At 55.4% G+C, this 19,704-nt stretch overlaps 1 protein-coding gene across 2 annotated transcripts in view; it reads right to left on the bottom strand.

Annotated features, from left to right (window-relative positions):
* Window positions 1-19,704, bottom strand: part of SORCS2 (sortilin related VPS10 domain containing receptor 2) — a 554,389-nt gene that overhangs the window by 181,213 nt on the left and 353,472 nt on the right. For both annotated transcript variants that reach the window (XM_081229160.1, XM_081229161.1), the window contains one exon: window positions 8,766-8,865. In XM_081229160.1, coding sequence (XP_081085286.1) covers window positions 8,766-8,865 — 100 coding nt within the window. The remainder of the gene's footprint in view (window positions 1-8,765; window positions 8,866-19,704) is intronic.

The following is a 19,704-nucleotide window of genomic DNA, read 5'->3' as shown; positions in this document are numbered from 1 at the left end:
GCTTCTCTAGGGCCCCCCGTATCAGGAAACAGCACCCCCATTCATCCACTGCTCATACCAGAAGACTGGGGGCATCATCTAATCACAACATGTCTCCTGACTGTGTCCCTGCCCTCCCCGTGAACCTGCCCACCCAGGATCAGCCTCATCATTGCTCACCTGGACCCCACAGGTGTTGGAGCCACACAGATGCCCATGAGATGGCTAAATGAGTGGATGGATGGGTGGGTGGATGGGTGGGTGGATGGGTGGGTGGATGGATGGAAGGGTGGATGGATGGATGGATGGAAGGAAGGGTGGATGGATGGGTGGGTGGATGGATGGATGGAAGGGTGGATGGTTGGAAGGGTGGATGGATGGGTGGGTGGATGGATGGCTAGATGGGTGGGTGGGTGGATGGACAGGTCGATGGATGGATGGGTGGATGGACGGGTCAATGAATGGATGGGTGGATGGACGGGTCAATGGATGGATGGGTGGATGGACGGGTCAATGGATGGATGGATGGAAGGGTGGATGGATGGGTGGGTGGATGGAAGGGTGGATGGATGGGTGGGTGGGTGGATGGGTGGGTGGATGGAGGGCTAGATGGGTGGGTGGGTGGGTGGATGGGTGGATGGATGGATGGATGGATGGATGGATGTAAGGGTGGATGGATGGGTGGGTGGGTGGATGGGTGGGTGGGTGGATGGATGGATGGATGGGTGATTGGAAGGGTGGATGGATGGGTGGGTGGGTGGAGGGCTAGATGGGTGGTTGGGTGGAGGGATGGATGGGTGGGTAGATGGATGGGTGGTTGGGGTGTGGATGGATGGGTGAATGGGATGTGGATGGATGGGTGGATGGGGTGTGGATGGATGGCTGGATGGGTGTGTGGGTGGGTGGGTGGATGGATGGATGGATGCGCGGGTGAAGAGTGGACTCTCCTTCAGTCCACGCCAGTCTCTTCACCACAACAAAAGAACTTTCTTAAAAGATAAGCAAACCAGCACATCTGATCTCATCCCATGGACCCTTCCAGCCTCGTCCTTGAGAACAGCCCACTCAGGGCTCCCAGGAAGGCCTGGGTCCCCCCACCAACAGCCTGCATGCATCATGCCTGGAGAGTGTCATCCAGGCATGACTTCAATTTGCAAGCATGCAGGAGCACAGGGTGCCATGAATGCTCCCTGGCAGGCAAAAATCTACAGCAGAAACAAAAATCAACAAGACCCGCCCACCTTCCATCCCAGAGAACTAATGCTGTGGGTGCCCACCCTCTCCTCACGTCAATGGAGCACACACCAAGAGGGGGCATCTGGCGTCTCCTCGAGGTGTTTCACATTCAGGTGGCAGCCCCGCCCGGTCCAGGCCCAGGTCCCAGGGTCTGGCGACGTGTCCTGAGCGTAAGCACTACATGTGAGGGCACCACACCAGGGTGCCCATGTCCCTGTGCCATGGAAAGCCACAGATACAGATGTGGCCAGCTCTGCAGCAGCCCAGATCAGATATGGACTCCCCTGAGCTTGCTGCCTTAAGTTCAATGTGCATCTCAAGCCCATTTTCTGACAATAGGGAGAAGGTGGGTCCTCTCAGGGTGACGGGAGGACAGAGCAGGGGTCCAGGCTCAGGCCTGATGGCACTGTTAGTCCTGGGAAAGATGCGCAGTGGCAAGGTTGGTCCTCTCAGAGTCCCCGCTGTGTGCCAGGCACTGTGCCTGCAGGCCCATGCACTGGCCTGGCCCAGAGGTGGGGCACTAGCCCCCTGATGCTGTACAGCACAGACACTGCACCTTCGACACGGGGGCCAGGCGCTTTGGTACATCGTGCATCATCTCATTTACTCCCCAAATTACACCTCAGAGAACCAGGAAGGGGAGACACCAGGATGCGAACCCCCTCAAAGCTGGGTTCCCACCACTCTGTGCCTCGGTCCCTTCCTCATGGCACGTTCTTGGTCAGATGTTTGGGCCAGAACAGGGGAATGCTGGTCAACCCTCGGGAAGAAGATTTCAAAGCAAAATATAACACAATTGCACAAGCATCTCAATGAGAGGAGAAACAAACAAAACGAAGTCCTTGCTGCTTGGAACACTTTTTAAACACACAAGCAGATCCTGGGCTTCCAAGCTCCTGGAAACAGGGTCTGGGGATCCTGCAGGACACAGCGGGCAGCAAGTCTGCCAGGGGCTGCTAACTCTCCTTGTGAGGGGAACGGACAGAGACTGCCCCACCGAGCAGTCCTCTGAGCAACAGGAGGGTCTGCAGGTGGCCATGTCCATGGGACGGAGCTAACCTCGGCTCCCTCCCGAGGGCCGACCACCACCATGCACCACTGGGGCCAAAACAGGAAACAAGACAGGGACTGATCCAAGAGGTCAGCTGACAGGGAAGAGGGGGTGGGGACTCCACCCAGAAAGGGGTGGAGCCTCCACAGCAGGGTGGGGCCTATGCACTAGAGAGGAGGGGCCTCCACAGCAGGGAAGGGAAGGTGCCTCCATACTAGAAAGGGGCGGGGCCTCTATACCAGGGAAGGGGCAGGGAGGGCGTGAGGCCTCCACACTGAAGGGGAGGGGCTGCCAGGTAAGGGGCGGGGCCTCCATACCAGGAAGCGGTGGGGCGTCTATACCAGGGAAGGGGTAGGGCCTCCACAGCAGGGAGGGCCTGGAGGGGCCTCTATACTAGTGAGGGGGCTCAGGGTTGGAGACCAGGTTTAGGATAAAAGGCAGGGGAACTGAGTAGAGGAGAGAGAGACAGAGGCAGAGATGGAGAGACAGAGAGTGCCTAGGACCTGTTCTACACCTGGAACAGAAAAGACATCCAGAGACAAAGAGTGGAAGAAAGTGCTTACTTTCATGTTTTCACACACTGAGAGTCCCACGGAAGCAGACATGCCATGGGCTGTAGACTAATTCACAAGCCCTGGCCTCATCTCAGCTGCAGGACACAGTTGCACCAATGGGGCAGCAGGGGCGGGAGGCAGCGCCACCCGTCTCCCCAGGAAGAGCTCTGAGGTCCAGAGAGCTTGGTTAAACTGCTGCACTGGGATCTGAACTCGGCTCCCAGGCCTGTGCCCTCTCCCTTAGGCTTCCCGCCGCCTGGAGGGGGCGGCCTCGGTGACCCTGAGGACAGGCTGTTAGGTGTGGGAACAGAGCTGCTCAAAGGTGGACCTGGCAGTGGGAAGGACAGTGACAGTAGGGCCCCCTGGGCAGGGTGCAAACCCTGACTTGGCTGTCCACTGGCGTGTGGCCTCGGAGAAGCTCCAGGACCTGTCTGGCCTCGGTTCCTTCTCCTGTGAGATGGCGCACAAGTCCTGACTTTGCCAGGGGTTGCAAGGATCAGAGATAACGTACAAAACGCTCCTAATACAGAGCCTGATACATAAAGAGGCTTTGGAACTTGGGCTGTTCCTCATCACGACCAGTGCCGCCTCTTCCCAGCCGTGGTTTTCTCTCTGCGACGCTGAGTTTCTCAAAGGCAAGATTATGATCGGACTCATTTTTCGATCCTGAGTGCTCGGCGTGTGGCAGTTTCTCAAAATGTCTCAGGTGAGTGAGCAGAATGAATGAATAGATGAATTGATGGAGATCTTGTCCTGACCCTGTGCTTCTCAAATTAGGAGTCATGTACCCAAGAGGGTCCACGCTGGTGGCTGGGCCAGGGGTCCTGAGGCTTAAAACAAGAGCATTCTCCTGGGTCATCAGGTTAACAAAGACTTTTTGTTGAATGTGTGTGTGTGTGTGTGTGTGTGTGTGAGATTTTAGTATTCAAACCAACACCGATATATCATGAAGTAAAGTGAAAATTCACATGACACTTGAAAGCAATTCCATGCCGCGGCCAGCTCCCCGGGCTGTGCCTTCACACCCTCTCCCCGTGCCATGGGGTTCTCGTGCTGAGTCAGAAATGTGCTGCTAGTTCAAAGCCAAATCGGGTACTCAGACAGCATGGAAGGCATACGGGGGATGTTGAGGGATCCTCAGGGCCCCCAGGGTCTCAGGTCATGCCATGACAATGGTAGAATGCCTCGCCCATGGGCATCAAGGCGGGAGCTCTGATTATACTACAGGCAAGACAAAAATAAAAGGGAATTCATTTTGTAAGACAGGTTGCAAAGTGGTCTCTTAAGAAGCTATAAAGTACTGCTTAGACTGTAATTGTTGTTAAATGGACTCCTAATAGCATTCACATCTTCCTGCAAAACCTATCCATTACCGATAACTGGAGAGGTAGACCCTCTGCTCACGCTCAAGCAGGCGCCCCTGCAAATAAGGAACCCCATCTTTTCCCAGATCACACTCACTCTGGGGTAAACCTGTCCTGCTAGAGGCCAACTTTGGCCCCTTTTCTTATTCTTCCCACAAAAATGCAGCAGGAGAGGTTTGGTTTCCCAGGGCTCCACCAGAGCCTCAAAGGTTCAAGAAGGATCAAGTTGCTTGTCCAGTTCACCTTCACATCCCAGCGCCCAGCAAAGGACCCGAGCACATAGTAGGTGCTTAATGTGCAACTGATATTTACAAGATTGGACTGAGGGTTCTCACCCTCCAGCACCAAGCATGCAGCCTGGCACACAGTAGGACCCTGACCCACATCTGCTGAATGGATGGGGGTCGGAGTTGAGACAGAGCTTGGACATCTGGTGAAACCTGCCCTCTTGCGGAGGAGAAGCCAAGACACGTGGTAAACAGAGCAGAGTCTGGCCTCTGCCCACGTGCATCTCATTCCTCAGCTGCTGCTCTTCCCCTGGGAGGAGACCAGGAGAGTCCAGAATGCTGGAGATGGAAGGGGCTTTGGAGAACCCCCAGTTCAACCTCCTGATCTTATGGAGGGGGACACTGAGGCCTGGAGAAGAAACAGGATCTGCCCTGAGTCACACAACTCAGCTGTGGTCAGATTGAGCCCTGTCCAGCCACAGCGGGTTATACACTCCCCACTTCCAGCACAGCAGGCTGCGCTGGGCTTACACAGACATGGGAGACCCCATCTGCTCCCTGAAACTTTTCTGCAGAGTGCCTGGTGAGCTCAAAGGTATGACAGAGGGTGCTCTGGCATCTAGCAGAACTGGATTTAAACCCCTGATCAGTGCTAAGTACAGAGACACAATATGTTTAATGCATTGGTGACAGCTTTGCTACCTACCAGCTGGGTGACCTGGACTATTCTCCCAGCTTCCCCCGAGCCTCTGTTTTCTCATCTGGGCAATGCAGGTGATGATGTCAACCCCCAAGTCATGCCCCACCTCCACACAAATAAATGACTATGATTGACATCTGGTTCTGGCCTAGGGCCTGGCATACTGAGAATGATCGCCAGAGGGTGGCTTAGGAATTGAGAAGCTACAGATGAGCGAATAAATGAATGCAATGACAAGGGGAAATTTTTCCTTTAATTAAATGGAAATCTCTTTCCCTGAAGGGGTCCCACCCCATCTCCAGTCCAGCCCATTGCACCCGTATTTCCTGAGTGTTGGCTGAGTGCTATGGGCTGTGCACAGTTGAGGAGATGGACCTGAGTAAAATCCAGTCTCCACCAAGCAGTCTGCCTGGACTGCTTCCCGATCCCTAGGACCGCCCTTCAGAAGTTGGAAGACCAGCCCGTGGCCCCCAAATCTCCCCTCTACCTTCACCAGCCCCCGTGGCTTCCGGTTCTTTACTTGACATGGTCTCACATCAGCTTTTTCTGTGATAGGGACTGTGGCCTTTCTGCTCCTACATGCATTTAAAACATAAGGTGACATTCACAGGTGCCAGAGATTGGAAAGGGGACACACTTGGGAGCCGTGATTCAGCGGATATCTTAAGTGGCAGTAATGAGTGAGGTTCTTTCAGAATTCACCTGTCAATCTCCCCTCCATCATTGCCCCCGTTAAGAGATGAGACACCTTGGGACCTCCCTGATGTCCCCTCACTGGAGGGTCATGGCAGAACTGGACTGAGGACAGGGCTCCCCGGCCTGAGTGCTGTCCCCCAGACCACCCTACAAATGCAGGGTGCCCCACACAACCCTGGGAAGGAGCCTCGGGCTCCACGCCTACAGGCCCCATCCAGGTGCAGGGGGAGTCTGCGGATCAGGTGGGCGACTCGGCAATAGCATCCATTCGGCGGGACCGGCTGCTGCTTGTGGCACTCGCTCCTTCCTTCCTTCATTCATTCATGCATTCATTCATGCATGCATTCATCCTTTAACATTGGCTGAGTGCTTGTGCTGGGCACAGGGGCCGACCAGACCCAGCCTCTATCCCCAGCGATATTTCCAGGCTAAACGTCCAAATTATCAAATAACCTCTCACAGGCATCACCGATCAGTGTCCTATCTTTTTTTAAAGATGCACACGTCTCCCTGCCTGCATCCCTATCCCAATGTTGCCTGCAGAGGAGGTTCTGCTGAGCACCCCAATCAGAGCCCCCAGCTCTCCATCTGCCCCGAGCCCCCAGGTAACCAAAACTGATGCTTCACTCCTGGTGCCCTTTGCCTGCCCGGATGCCCTACGTGACCTAGAAGCCCCTTGGCTGAGCCCCCGCCCATCATCTCATTAACCCCCAGCCACCAGCTTTACAGCAGGACACAGGCTCAGCAACAGCTGCTTTGCACAGGACCAGGGTCTGTCTGGCCTCACTGCTGGCAGCCTGGCAGCCTTCTCTGACCTCACGCCTCAGAGACTCCCCGTTCTGTGGCTGCCACTGTTGCCTCTGCCTTTCTCGTTTCCAAAGGAGGACATGGCGTTTGGGGCCGGCCCTGGAGCCACCGTCACATCTGGGCACCTGTGGGTCCTCCCAGCTGGTGAGGGACGGCAGGGTCAGCTTGGAGGAAGCTTCCAGGACCGGGCTGGCTAGACAGACAGAAATTGGAGGACGTGCAGGAGATGGGCGGCGTGGCCTCCCATGTCCACTGCCGGCTGGAGTTTGGGGGTGATGGGGGAGCCTCTGGCTTGGGTCAGCACCAGCCCGCAGCAGCCCTCCCTTGTCTCACATCCAAATCACAGTGGCCCCAGGGAGAGAGATGACAGCGGGCAGGGAAGCAGGATGTCTGTCCTTGCCCCTTCCAAGCACTCAGCTCTCCTGGCCAACGAAGGTCTCTGTGCTATGCACATGCTGCTGCACCCAGGCCTGGGCTAGGGTGCTGCCTAGGCATTTCCCTTGCTGACCCACCCCCCGCCCCCCAAGAGAACCCTGTGGCTCAGAGGGCGGGGACGGCACGCAGGAAAAGCACTGAGCTCCCAGCAGAGCAAGGGCTGCATTCCAGCTCTGACTCCTCACCAGCCCGGGCTGGGGCCGACCAGACACGGGACGAGGACAGCTCGGGGAGCACGTGGGCTGAGCTGTGGGGAGTCAGGGTGGGGTGGTAGTTGGGGGGTCATTTCCCCGTACTTGCTCTCACTCCTGCACAAGAAAACCCCTCAGCTCTGGACCCACATGAGGCTGGGGTCAAATCCAGGCCTCCCACCACCAGCCGCGTGATTAAGTGCTAAGTCTCACCTTCCTATGCCTCAGTTTTCTGCCCTGGAAAATGGGATAATAACACCTCCTTCCTCGGCCCCCATGGGACAGAGTGAGATCGTGCACATGAAGTCCCCGAGCAGGGCCCAGGGAGACCCGGGCACCGGCAAAACCTGCCTCTCTCCGTTCAGTCCCGAGTCCCTCTGGGCAGGCACCGGTGTCCCTGTGAAGTTCCCCCCTCTCCAGCAGCCCTCCCCACCTCTGCATTCTAATTCTGTCCATCAGGAAGCTTTTACAGCAGTAAAAGTCAAGGAAGGGTGTTGGCAGAGAGGGGAGACCTGCTTTAGAAAGCCGACATCCCATTAAAAAGTGCCATCAAGACTCCCTGGACAGCTCCCAGTAAATGGCAATGCACACCAGTCCTCATGTTCTGTAAACTCTACGATGGGGCCTTGGTCCCTGCAGAACCTGCCAAGTTCACGCACACACCGACTCCCCTGAGCCCAATAATCCGCAGTCAGCGTGACCGGCAAACCCTCCAGTGCCCTCCGCATCTAGCCATCTGGCAACGATGACTCTTTTCCCGGGATGCTCATCAGTTTACAGAGGTTTTCTGGGCTCTACGTCGTGTCAGAGCATCTATCGGTGCCCGTGGGCTGGGCTCTGGGTTCTAATCCCCAATGTCACAATTCTCTGGGGTGACATCCCATTTCCCAGGAGGAACCTGATCTCCGTGACAATGACCTACTTCCCTGCATGGAGTCAAGTGCGCAGGACTGCTCTGCCCTGGGTGCTTCCTCTGACCTCAGTCTGGGGTCCCGAGGTGGCTAGGAGGCAACCATGGCTTTGCAAAAGTGTCTCCTCATGGAACCTGGTGGAGGTGGCCGTAGCCTGGAAATGACAAAGTTCCCTGAGCCACAGTCAGGCAGAGAGCAGAGTCAGAAGACACGCTCAGACCAAGAAAACAGAAAGTAAAATTCAGATGAGACACCAAAGCCAAATCAAAACCAAATCAACGAATAAAAAACCCTGCAGGAGATCGGGACTGCTCTTCAATGCTTTCCAAGGATGCCAAACCAAAAAGAGATATTCTTTCTCGCCTCCAGAGTGGCCACCCCTGCTCCTACCCCGCTTTACCTGGATGGATGCTGGCCCAGGGCAGGGGAAAACAAACGCACCAGGACAACCTTTTTCCCAAGGCCCAGCTGCTGCTTTATAACTTAATTCATCCAAATGAATTAAGGCGGAAGCGGGAAGGGTGACGCAGAGAGCTGGGAGGTAAACACCTCCGCCCCGCTCTCAGGATCCTGGAGAAGCAAGGCAGCAGCGGCTCCCGCTGCGCAGAGCCTACCTTTCTCTTGTTGGTCGGGCAGATGTAGAAGTTGTCGATGACGGTAGTGACGCCAGGCTGAAGGGTAAGCTTGGTGTAGGAGGTCCCAAAGTCCGATGACCTGGGAGGACAGGAAGACAGCTGTCAGTGACAGGCCCCTCCATGTGCAGAGTTATCCAGCCCACACAGTGTCCCCTGCCAGTGTGGGTGCAGCGCCCAGGACACCCTCAGGTGTATCTTCTCCCTTTCCCTGGAGCAGCATGCCCCAGGGGACCAGGAGGAGACTGGCGCTCCCTCGGGGACACCCAGCACTAGCCCAGGTCTGGAGCTGCGAATGCCAGCCAGTCTTCCCACGAGCCACCTGCCCTGGGCAGTCCACAGTACTCTGGCCTGTCCACAGTCTATGTTAGCTTTACTGTATCTGCGTCTCACTGGTTACGAAGGGTCTCACACGTACTGGCCGTGTCTAGGTCCTTCCATCTTTTTTTTTTTTTTTTCTTTTTGCGGTATGCGGGCCTCTCACTCTTGTGGCCCCTCCCGTTGCGGAGCACAGGCTCCGGATGCACAGGCCCAGCGGCCATGGCTCACGGGCCCAGCCGCTCCGCGGCATATGGGATCCTCCCAGACCGGGGCACGAACCCGTATCCCCTGCATCGGCAGGCGGACTCTCAACCACTGCGCCACCAGGGAGGCCCCCTTCCATCTTTTTGATTCCTCGGAAAACCTGGACAGATTACGTCACTACGTCCATCTCGAAGGTGACTAGAGGAGGAGGCTCGGAGGGGATACATTCTGGCCTGAAATCACTCAGCTAACAGGTGGCCGACTCAGGATGCGAGCACGGGCCCCCCACGAACAGCTGGAGTCCTGTTTGCTCTCTAGAAGTTCCCCGCTGCCCTGAGGCCTGTCTGCTTGTCTGTTTCCCTCTCTGGACCCTGAGTTCTTCCAGCGAGCTGCACCCTCCGCCCTGACCATGTGCACCCACAGGGCTGCAGGGGCGGCGCAGGTACCCAAGCCCCAGAGCTGCTGGGAATCAGACCCCAATCCCTGTGCCGGCCAGTGGGTGTCAGCATCCACTCGCCACAGCCGGGCCGGGGCCAGTCACTCCCGCCCAGGGGGTTGCCCACTTTCCTGTCTGTAAGGCAAGGGCTGCAGGAGAGAATCTCTGAGATCTAACCTCCGCCCAGAGCGGCCACAGCAGTGAGAGGGAGATAAGGCATCACAGGCAATTTCACAGCAACCAACACATCGGGACATGGGATGAATTCCATGCTGAAGCTCAGCCCCCTCCGCTGAGCTCAGCTCAGTGACCCTGGGCCCAGCACTCCTTGTGACCAGCTGGTTAAAACGTGCTGTGGCCGCAGAGAGCTGGAGACATGGTCAGGCCTAGGCCATACTTTGCCTCCAGTCCTTAAACCAACGTGCATTATTCCAGAGACCTCAGCTTCTCCCAGGGTGTCCTGTCTTCTGACCAGTCAGGAGACTCACCCCAAGGCGGGGCCGGGGCCAGGAATGGGAGCCCAAGGCTACTGAGGCCTGCCGGGCTGGAGCCCCTCGGGCCCATCCATCTTTCTGATCACCACTGGGACTGGCCTGCATGGAGCTGAGCTCCAGGGCCAAGGGCGGCCGATCCCAGCTGATGGGAGGTGGAAGGGGGGTGGGGCAGTCACCTGGATTCCTGTCCTTGTAGCACCGTGTGGAGCCCGGCCTGCAGGCGGCCCAAGCAGCCCCTTCCCTCTCTGGGCTCACGGAGGGGCTGGACCGGGCCGTGAGTGTCAGACTTGCCCAGTGTAGCCTGGGCTCCCGGAGCAGCTCAGCGCAGACACTGCACCCCACTGGCAGTGTTTCAATTCCATCCCATAGTACATCCTCAGCACCTTCTACAGGGATGTACTTCCTCCCTACTTCTTCCCCAAGCCTTCTGTTTCACTGAGGCTCCAGGAAGATGGGCTGTGTTTGTGGCCTTTGTGCTCAGTGGCCCCATGTCCCTGGAAGTCCTCAGGCCCCAGGGTCCTTCCCAGGCCAGGACAGAAGGCAGCCCCTGCCCTCTGACTCCCAGGGAACTCCAGCAGGGGCCACCCCGCCGGACCCCCAGCAGGGTCCCCTGGGCCTCTGCCCGCCCCTGGCCTCCCCGGGGAGGGCCGGCTGGAGAGAACAAAGCAGCCCCACTGGAGGTGTAATTGGGGAAGCACTTACTCTCAAAACCTCTGAGAATTGATTTTCTTTGGGAAGGAGGGAGTCAGAGGCCCATTAGCAGAGGACTGATCCAGAGACCCAGGAAATTCTAGAACCTCCCCCGCCCCCGACACGAATAGCTGTGCTTGGAGCTCGGTGCCTGGTAACCTCTGAGCCTCTTGGCCTCTCACCTCACACCAACAAGCATCTCTAAGACCTGCGATTGATTCTGCCTTCCAGACACCGGGCAGTCCACTCCTTCCCTCCATCCTGTTTCCCGCCCCGGCCCAGCTGCCTCCCCAGGGTCCAGCCTCCTCCCTAGTCCCCCGCCTGTGGCCACAGCAGCCTGTTCGCACCTGCTCACTCAAGGGCACCTGCTGGTGTGGGCCCACAGCAGGGAGCCAGTGGGATCTAGGCCCTGCTGCCCGGGAACCTACATTCTAGTGGGGCCCGGAGAAGGGTGATAAATAGATAAGCAAAACTATAGCCATGTCAAAGGAGACGAGGCCTGGGAAGAAGAATAAACAGGGTAGGGGGATGGAGGGGGCAGTGGAGTGCTGTCTCAGAGAGCGTGGCAGGGAAGGGCCCTCAGACCGGTGATGTCTGGGCTGAGACGGGAAGGAAGGAAGAGAAAGTGCTATGTGCCTGGCTGCGGGAAAGCCACCTGTACTGGGTTAGGTAATGTCTCCCCCAAACTTTTGTCTACCCACAACCCATGAATGTGACCTTTATTTGCAAAGAGGGCCTTTGCAGATGGAATTAAGTTAAGATGAGATCATACTAGAGTAGGATGGGCCACAATCTAATGACTGGTGTCATTCAAAGAAGGAAATGACAGACACACAGGGAGAACGTCATGTGACCATGGAGACAGGCAAGGATACCAAGGATTGCCAGCCACCCCCAGAAGATTGGAGAGGGGCATGGAGCAGATTTCCCCTAGATCCTCCAGAAGGAACCAACCCTGCTGACACCTGGATCCCAGACTTCCAGCCTCTAGACCGCAGACAACAATTTCCATTGTGTAAAGGCAGCCAGTGTGTGGTACTTTGTATGGCAGCCCGAGGAACTAGTGCAGCATCGCAGGTAGAGGGAAGGGCAGGTACAAGGGCCCTGAGGACAGGGAAGGAGGGATCTGTTTAAAGCAAAGTCTTGCCACTGCATCACCAGCAATGGCAGCGTCCGAAACACCTCACTCTGCCGGACAACGCAAATCCAATTCCTCAGAGAGCCATTAGCCCCAAGTTCCAGGCCACCTGCCAGAGACTGGGACATCAGTTCATTCATTCATTCACTCTTTCATTCAACATTTGTTCAGTTCTTTTTTTTTTTGCGGTACACGGGCCTCTCACTGCCGTGGCCTCTCCCGTTGCGGAGCACAGGCTCCGGACGCACAGGCTCAGCGGCCATGGCTCACGGGCCCAGCCGCTCCGCGGCATGTGGGATCCTCCCAGACCGGGGCACGAACCCGTGTCCCCTGCATCGGCAGACGGACTCTCAACCACTGCGCCACCAGGGAAGCCCTGTTCAGTTCTTATATGCTTTAAGCAATCACACTGGGACTGGGAATTCAGATTTCTTTATTTGTTCAGATTCATTCCTGTCACATATGTTTATTGAGTACCTACGATGCGCCAGTCACTTCATCCCCTGGTGAGTAGGACAGACACTGTGGGACAGAGAGAGCAGACAGATGGACACATCCAGAGAACCTTGGGAGACTCTAAGGGGGACGTCACACCGCCCGGGGCCAGGGGCCATCCTTGGCTGTCCCGCCCCCATACTGCCCCCACTGCCCAGCTAATCCATCTTGCTGACTCTTCCTCCTAAATCATTTACATTGCATCCCAACACCTCCATTGCCCCATCCCAGGTCCTCTTCATCTCGCACCGTCCTTGAGGGGTTCCTGGTGGACGACAGGCTCCGAGGAGAGGGAGGCCAATTTTGGCTGGGGGGCCGTCACCAAAGAGGGGACTGCAGAGTTTCCAGTGGGGGCTGGGACAAATTACCACAAACTCAGCGACTTAAAATAAGGCACATGCATTCTCATACGGTTCTGGCGGTCAGAAGTCCAAAATGGTCTTATGCGCTAAAATCAAGGCCTCTGCACCTTCTGGGAGCTTCAGGGGAAAATCTGTTTCCTTGCCTTTTCCAGCTTCCAGAGGTGCCTGCATTCTGTGGCTTGCGGCCCATCCTCTATCTTCGAAGCAAATCCTCCAGTCTCTGCTTCCATTGTCACATCTCTTTCACTTGTAGCCAAATCTCCCTTGGACTCCTCCTGTGAGGACCCTTGTGATTACACAGGGCCCACAGGGCTAATCTAGCATCATCTCCACTTTGCCCCGTCTTTTTTTTTTTTTTTTTTTTTGGCCTCGCCGCGCACGTCACAGGATCTTAGTTCCTCTAGGGCCACGGCACTGAAAGTGCGGAGTCCTAACCCCTGGACCACCAGGGATCTCCCTCCCAATCTCCCCATCTTAATCACACCTGCAAAGTCCCCTTTGCCACGTGACATATTCACAGGCTCCAGGGATTAGGATGTGCTATCTTTGGGGGGTATTATTCCTCCTTCCACAGGTGGGCTTTGGAGCCAGGTCTAAGGTAGGGCTTTGGAGCAAGAGTGGCTACAGTGAACTGTGAGAGAGATGACAGGGCCAGAGGCTGGCAAGGTGGACAGGGGCAGGTGTGAACGATCCCAGATGCCACAGAGATATCTGGATCACAGCCCCCACTAGTAGATAAAAAAGAATGTAAACTATTTTGGACTTCCCTGGTGGTGCAGTGGTTAGGAATCCACCTGCCAATGAAGGGGACATGGGTTCGAGCCCTGGTCAGGGAAGATCCTACAGGCTGTGGAGCAACTAAACCTGTGCGCCACAACTAGTGAGCCCGTGTGCCACAACTACTGAGCCCATGTGCCACAACTACTGAGCCTTCATGCCACAAGCACTGAAGCCCAAGCACCTAGAGCCCGTGCTCTGCAAGAAGAGAAGCCACCGCAATGAGAAGCCCGTGCACTGCAACAAAGAGTAGCCCCTGCTCACCGTATCTAGAGAAAGCCCACGTGCAGCAATGAAGACCCAACGGCCAAAATTAAATAAATATTTTTTTTTAAAAAAGAATGTAAACTATTTCATTACAGTGTTATATTGATTGCATGTTGACATAATATTGTGGATATACTGAGTTTAAAAGTCTATTATTAAGATTAATTGCACCTGTTTCTTTAACTAATAGAGTTAAATTTCTAAGAGCAGTTTGGGGTTCACAGCTAAACAGAGGAGGTGCAGAGATTTCCCGTGTCCCCCCTGCCCCCAAACGTGCATAATCTCCATCACATCATGCACCTCCCTCCCCCGCCAGAGCAGCATGTGTGTTAGAGCTGATGAACTGATATTGACACACCATCATTACCCAGAGTCTATAGCTTATGTGAGGGGTCACTCTTGGGTTGACATTCTATGGACAAGTGTACAGTGACATGTGTCCACCATTATAGTGTCATACAGAGTAGTGTCACTGCCCTAAAATGCCCCAGGCTCGCCTATGCACCCTCCCTCCCTGCCCACTCCCATAACCACTGATCTTTTCACCGTCTCCATAGTTCTGCCTTTTCTAGAATGTCATCTATTGGTCTGTAGCCTTTTCAGACTGGCTTTTCTCACTTAGTAAAATGCCTTTAAGGTTCCTCCAGCTCTTTTCAGGTCCCCGGTTTCTACTTTTTAATGACAATCCATGCGTGGCTTGCATCCTATTCCTACTGGACTCGCTGGTCTGGACACAGGCTGAGGCTGTGGGTGGAGTCTGCAGGGTGTTAGCGGGGTTCTGCAGGGTCTGGTCTGTGCCCCCATCTGGAAGGGGATGAGTGGAGTGCCCACGGGAAAAGTGTTCGACGGTGTCTCAAAGCCTGCATGGTAGTAGCTTGTCATCGCTACTATTTTAGGAAGACTGGGGTGACCGCGGGTGGGACAGGTGACTGAGGCAGAGGGAGTGGCAGGAGAAGAAAGGAAGGACAGGGCACACGCCCGGGAGCTGGGGATGGCAAGGTGTAAGGTCGAGGGAGGAGACGGAAGGTGACCCGGGTAACACGGAGGATGGAGGATGCTGCTTCAGATGGGGTGTGGCTCGGGGAAGTCAGGACAGCCCCTGGGTGAGGCTCACTCACCGGCACCCACTAAGCCTGCAGGACACGATGGGGCTCGAAGATGGGCAAGTTCAGAGCAGCACGTGTTTCCCTGTGTCCACAGCCTGGGCCACCTCCTTGCCTGACACTAGTCAGGGGAGTCCTGAGATCCCGTGAAGCCAAGAAGAAGGGGTCTGGCGGTCAGGGGTCTGGCCATGCCCCCTCGCTGCTACTGAGAGTGAGCTCCCGGGCACACACTCAGGATGGGGCATCGGTTTCCCCTCGAGGCATCAGAGAGTTGGAGTCAGGGGTCCCGGGGTCCCCATGAGTGGAAAAGGCAGTGGTCACATGCCCTTCACCGCAGTGTCCTTGCCTGTCCCCTGTGCTCCCAGCCTCCCCCACCCCGAGGCCAGTGCTTGGGGAAACCCTTGCCCAGGCAGACCTCATTGCCTGGGGCCACGCAGGTATCCATATTTCACTTCATTATTTCCCAAGACCCCTTGTTTCTCAAAGACTTCAAGTGAAGGAACAAGTCTAGCAGTGATGGTATCCGTGTTATGAAGAGTTATTCCAAGAAAGGAAAGTAGAAAGTGACAGAGTGTTATGTGGTCCCTGCCTCGCCCTGTGTGTCTGAGGGCTGCTGAAAACAAGCACCACTCAGGATGCAAACTGGAGATGCCCAGGGACGCTCAAGATGCCCGATGTTGGAGGATCCTGTCTCTTTCCCAGAGTGCGCAGATCTCTGTTATGAGCTCACCAAGCTTGAGACAAGGATGACTCAATTAAATGTCTTACATTCCTGACACTTATCTAAATCCCCCACAGCCCCAGGGCACCAACCCTGAATCTAATGCCGCATCCTCCTGAAGTCCCTACAGATCACCCAGTTGGAGCAAGGACAGCGGTCACCAAGATCATCGAAGTATCCACAGGTCAGGCATGCAGCCAGCACTCAGTAAATGCTTGTTGGATTCCTATGGAGGTGCACCAGGTACCAGACCCGAAGGCTGTGTGACCTTGGGTGAGAGGGTGTCCCACTCTGGGCAAATTTTCCATAGAAACTGTGGGGATTGGATTTGATTAATGTCTGAGCACCAGCCAAAAGTGACCCTTGGGGCTTCCCTGGTGGCGCAGTGGTTGAGAGTCCACCTGATGCAGGGGACACGGGTCCGGGAAGATCCCACATGCCGCGGAGCGGCTGGGCCCGTGAGCCATGGCCGCTGAGCCTGCACATCCAAAGCCTGTGTTCCGCAATGGGAGCGGCCACAACAGTGAGAGGCCCACGTACTGAAAAAAAAAAAAAAAGTGACCCTTGAACTTGCCTGTTGGGGAGAGACTCCCCTTCTCATCTCAGGATCGAGAAAATGCCTGTGAGAGCTCTCCATGCACAGAAGGAAGGATAGAAGGGAGGAAGGAGAGGAGGGATAAAGGAGGGTGGGGGAAGGGAAGAGGAGGGGGGAGGAGGGCGAAGTGAAGTGGGAGGAACAGCGCTCACCCTGGGTCTCCTCTGGGCCAGGCTTCCTCCCCACACCCACCCCAAACTTCCCCAGCACTAATACCACCTCCAAGTTCTTCTAACTGCACCTCAGAAAGCAATCATCCAATCTAGATTTATTCAAATTAAAAATTTTGGAAAAAACAAAACAGACTCTAAAATCGGGCAAATAGATACATGGAAGACCAGCGCAGTTGGAAAATTGCTATTTGAAAATCGGCTGCTTAATTGCTGAGTGTCTGTACATATTCACTTTAAAAAAATTATTTAATTAAGCCATTTTCATACTCTATAATTATTTCATGGGCAGGGACATAAGTTCAGCTCTGGCCCCTCCCCCTGTGCAGATGAGCCCCCAGCTCCCACGGTCTCCCGGCTACTTTGGGAAACCACACAGGTGGGAAAGGGGGCACCCCCTGCGTGGCTGGTACCACCTGCAAGCATGTGGCCTTGGGCAAGGCCTGGACCTCTGCGAGATTCAGTTTGTTTATTTGTAAAAGGGGTCAATGGCACAGACCTCAGATACCCACCGTGAGACTGGAGCCGGTGTGAGGAGGGAGAGCACAAGGCGGGCTCGTGGTCATGGGCAGGTGACAGGTCCCCACATCATGGAGCCTCCTGAGGGGCACTGATGCCACACCGTACCCATGTGGACCTCTCTCTGGCCAGAGGCATGGCTGTGTGGACTCTCCTCGTGCGCCCTGATGATTACCCAGAGGACCGGCACTAGCCCTGCACCGTCGGTGTGCAAAGCAGCCGGGCAGACCCCAAAGCCACACCAGGGATGGGAACTCCCACCTGCGCTTTTCATGTGGGGAAACCAAGGCCCGGCAAGGAAGGGATGTGTGCAGAGTCCCCTGGGGATCCATGGCACAGCTAGGACTCAGTCTTGGTCTCCGGGCATCCATCCCGGGCCCTCCCACCAGAGGAGGTAACGTGTGTTAGGATGGTCTCCCAGCTGACCGCCCTGCCAAACTTTAGTCTGTGATGTGAGATGAGAAAGGACGGATGTCGAGAGGCCACCACCCAGGGTCCACCCTTGTCCTCAGGAACCGACAACTCCAGGGGCCCTGGAAAGACGAGGCTTTGATCCGCTGCCCGGGACTGACAAATAAACCCTCTTGGGATCAGCCAGTGAGAGAGAATTAAGGTGGCCCGGGGCACTGATAGGCCGGTCAAGTCATTCAAGAAAATTCCGTGACGTGGCTTGACATTCTGAGTGTGAAACGGGGAGTCGGGCACCAGCCAGGTGGGTGAGCCGAGGGAAGGAGTCTCAGCCTGCCCTCAAAGGGGCATGATGGTAGTAGTGGGGCGACGCCAGGCAAGTTGCCCCGAGGATCTGAGAGCGTGGTCTCCCTGCAACGGGAAAGGCCTCTTGGGGGGATTAATAGACACAGGGGCTCACACGCTCTGGACACCAGGCCAAGGGCGGAGCTTGGCCTCCCAGGAACAGGACGATAGCATTGACCATGCCATGGGAGCATGCCTCCCCATTTTACAGGTGAGGAAACTGAGGCTCAAGGCGTATCATGTGCCTTGCTCAGGGTCACACGGCAACTACAGGAAACTCAGTTTAAGCCCAAGCTGTTGGCTCAAGTCTGCCTTCTCTGCTGTACCCCAGGCCGTCCCCCAGGCATGCACTCCTGTCCCTGGGGATGCTCATAGGTCCAGGCACCCACCCTGCGTGTCTGGACTTTCTGACTCTATTTCTTCCTCTCGCAGAGCCTGGCGGGTGATGGTCTCTGCCGTGTCAGCATTTGCACACTGACTACAGCCCTTCCCCGCTCAGTAGCCCTGTTAGTATTACTTGTGGGTTTTCTCCCTGGCTTAGGGCTTCTCCTTAACTCAAGCCCAGTCTTTTTTTTTTTTAATTTATTTTACTGAAGTATTGTTGATTTACAATGTTGTGTTAATTTCTGCTATACAGCAAAGTGATTCAGTTATGCATATATATACATTCTTTTTCATATTCTTTTCCATTTTGGTTTATCTCAGGATATTGAATATATTTCTCTGTGCTGTACAGTAGGACCTTGTTGTTTATCCATTCTCTATATAATAGCTTGCATCTGCTCATCCCAAATTCCCACTCCATCCCTCCCTCAACCCCCTCCCCCTTGGCAACCACAAGTCTGTTCTGTGAGTCTGTTTCTGTTTCATAGATAGGTTCATTTGTGTCGTATTTTAGATTCCACATGTAAGTGATATCACATGATATTTGTCTTTCTCTGCCTGACTTACTTCACTCAGTATGATCATCTCTAGGTCCATCCATGTTGCTGCAAATGGCATTATTTCATTCTTTTTTATGGCTGAGTAGTATTCCACTGCATATATGTATCACATCTTCTTTATCCATTCATCTGTCGATGGCCATTGAGGTTGTTTCCATGTCTTGAACTCAAGCCCAATCCTAAAAGAGCCCAGGCAGTGTTTTGTGCCAGCCCAGAGGAGCACCCTAGCAGGGGCCCCAGATTTTCCATGCTCGAACTCACAGTCACACTCCAGTGCCCACCTCTCTCAGTCCATCCCAGGAGCTCGTCTCCCAACCAGCCCTTCCACATGTGGTTTCTAGCCCCCCTTCCATGGCTCTGCTGAGGCTCTGTGCCCACATGTGTTAGGTGCTGTGAAGTCAGTGGATCTTTCCAGAATGTAGCTGGGCTGGGCAGGGCCTGGACCCAGGGATGGCCTCAGTATCCCTGCCTGCAGCTCTACCAACAACTTAGGGATGGAAATTGGTGCAGAGCCAGGGACCAGGCCACCCTGCAAGGCGGCTTGCAGGACGCTCTGCTCAAGCTGGCTCCCAGCCAGCTGCGTCTCCTTACTCCACAGTAAGGGTCACCTTCCTTTCAATGAATCCCTGAGATGAGTGATTCCCTCAGCTCAAGAATGCCTTCCAACACACCTTTCCCCAACGCCTATTCCGTGCCGGCTTTGTGCCAAGCGTGGAGTGCAGAGTGGGTGGGCGGGCGTTTCTGCGGCTGGCGCTGCCAGCGCAACTGTACTTCCTGTTCAGATCCTGAAATAATTCCACACCCGTCAGTCAGCAGACACTGCTCACACCCTCCTCCTGGATGCTGTCCCTCCCAAGACCTTCTCACAGGCCAGGAGGAAAGGGCTTACACCCAGCTTAGCAGGGGCCCACCAGGAGCCTGCTCTGGGCTGT

Source organism: Mesoplodon bidens, assembly GCF_964165515.1.
Source record: "Mesoplodon bidens genome assembly, chromosome: 1".
Classification (NCBI taxonomy): Eukaryota; Metazoa; Chordata; class Mammalia; order Artiodactyla; family Ziphiidae; genus Mesoplodon; species Mesoplodon bidens.
Note: the sequence above shows the minus strand (reverse complement) of the source record. Positions and strands in the feature narration are given on the sequence as shown.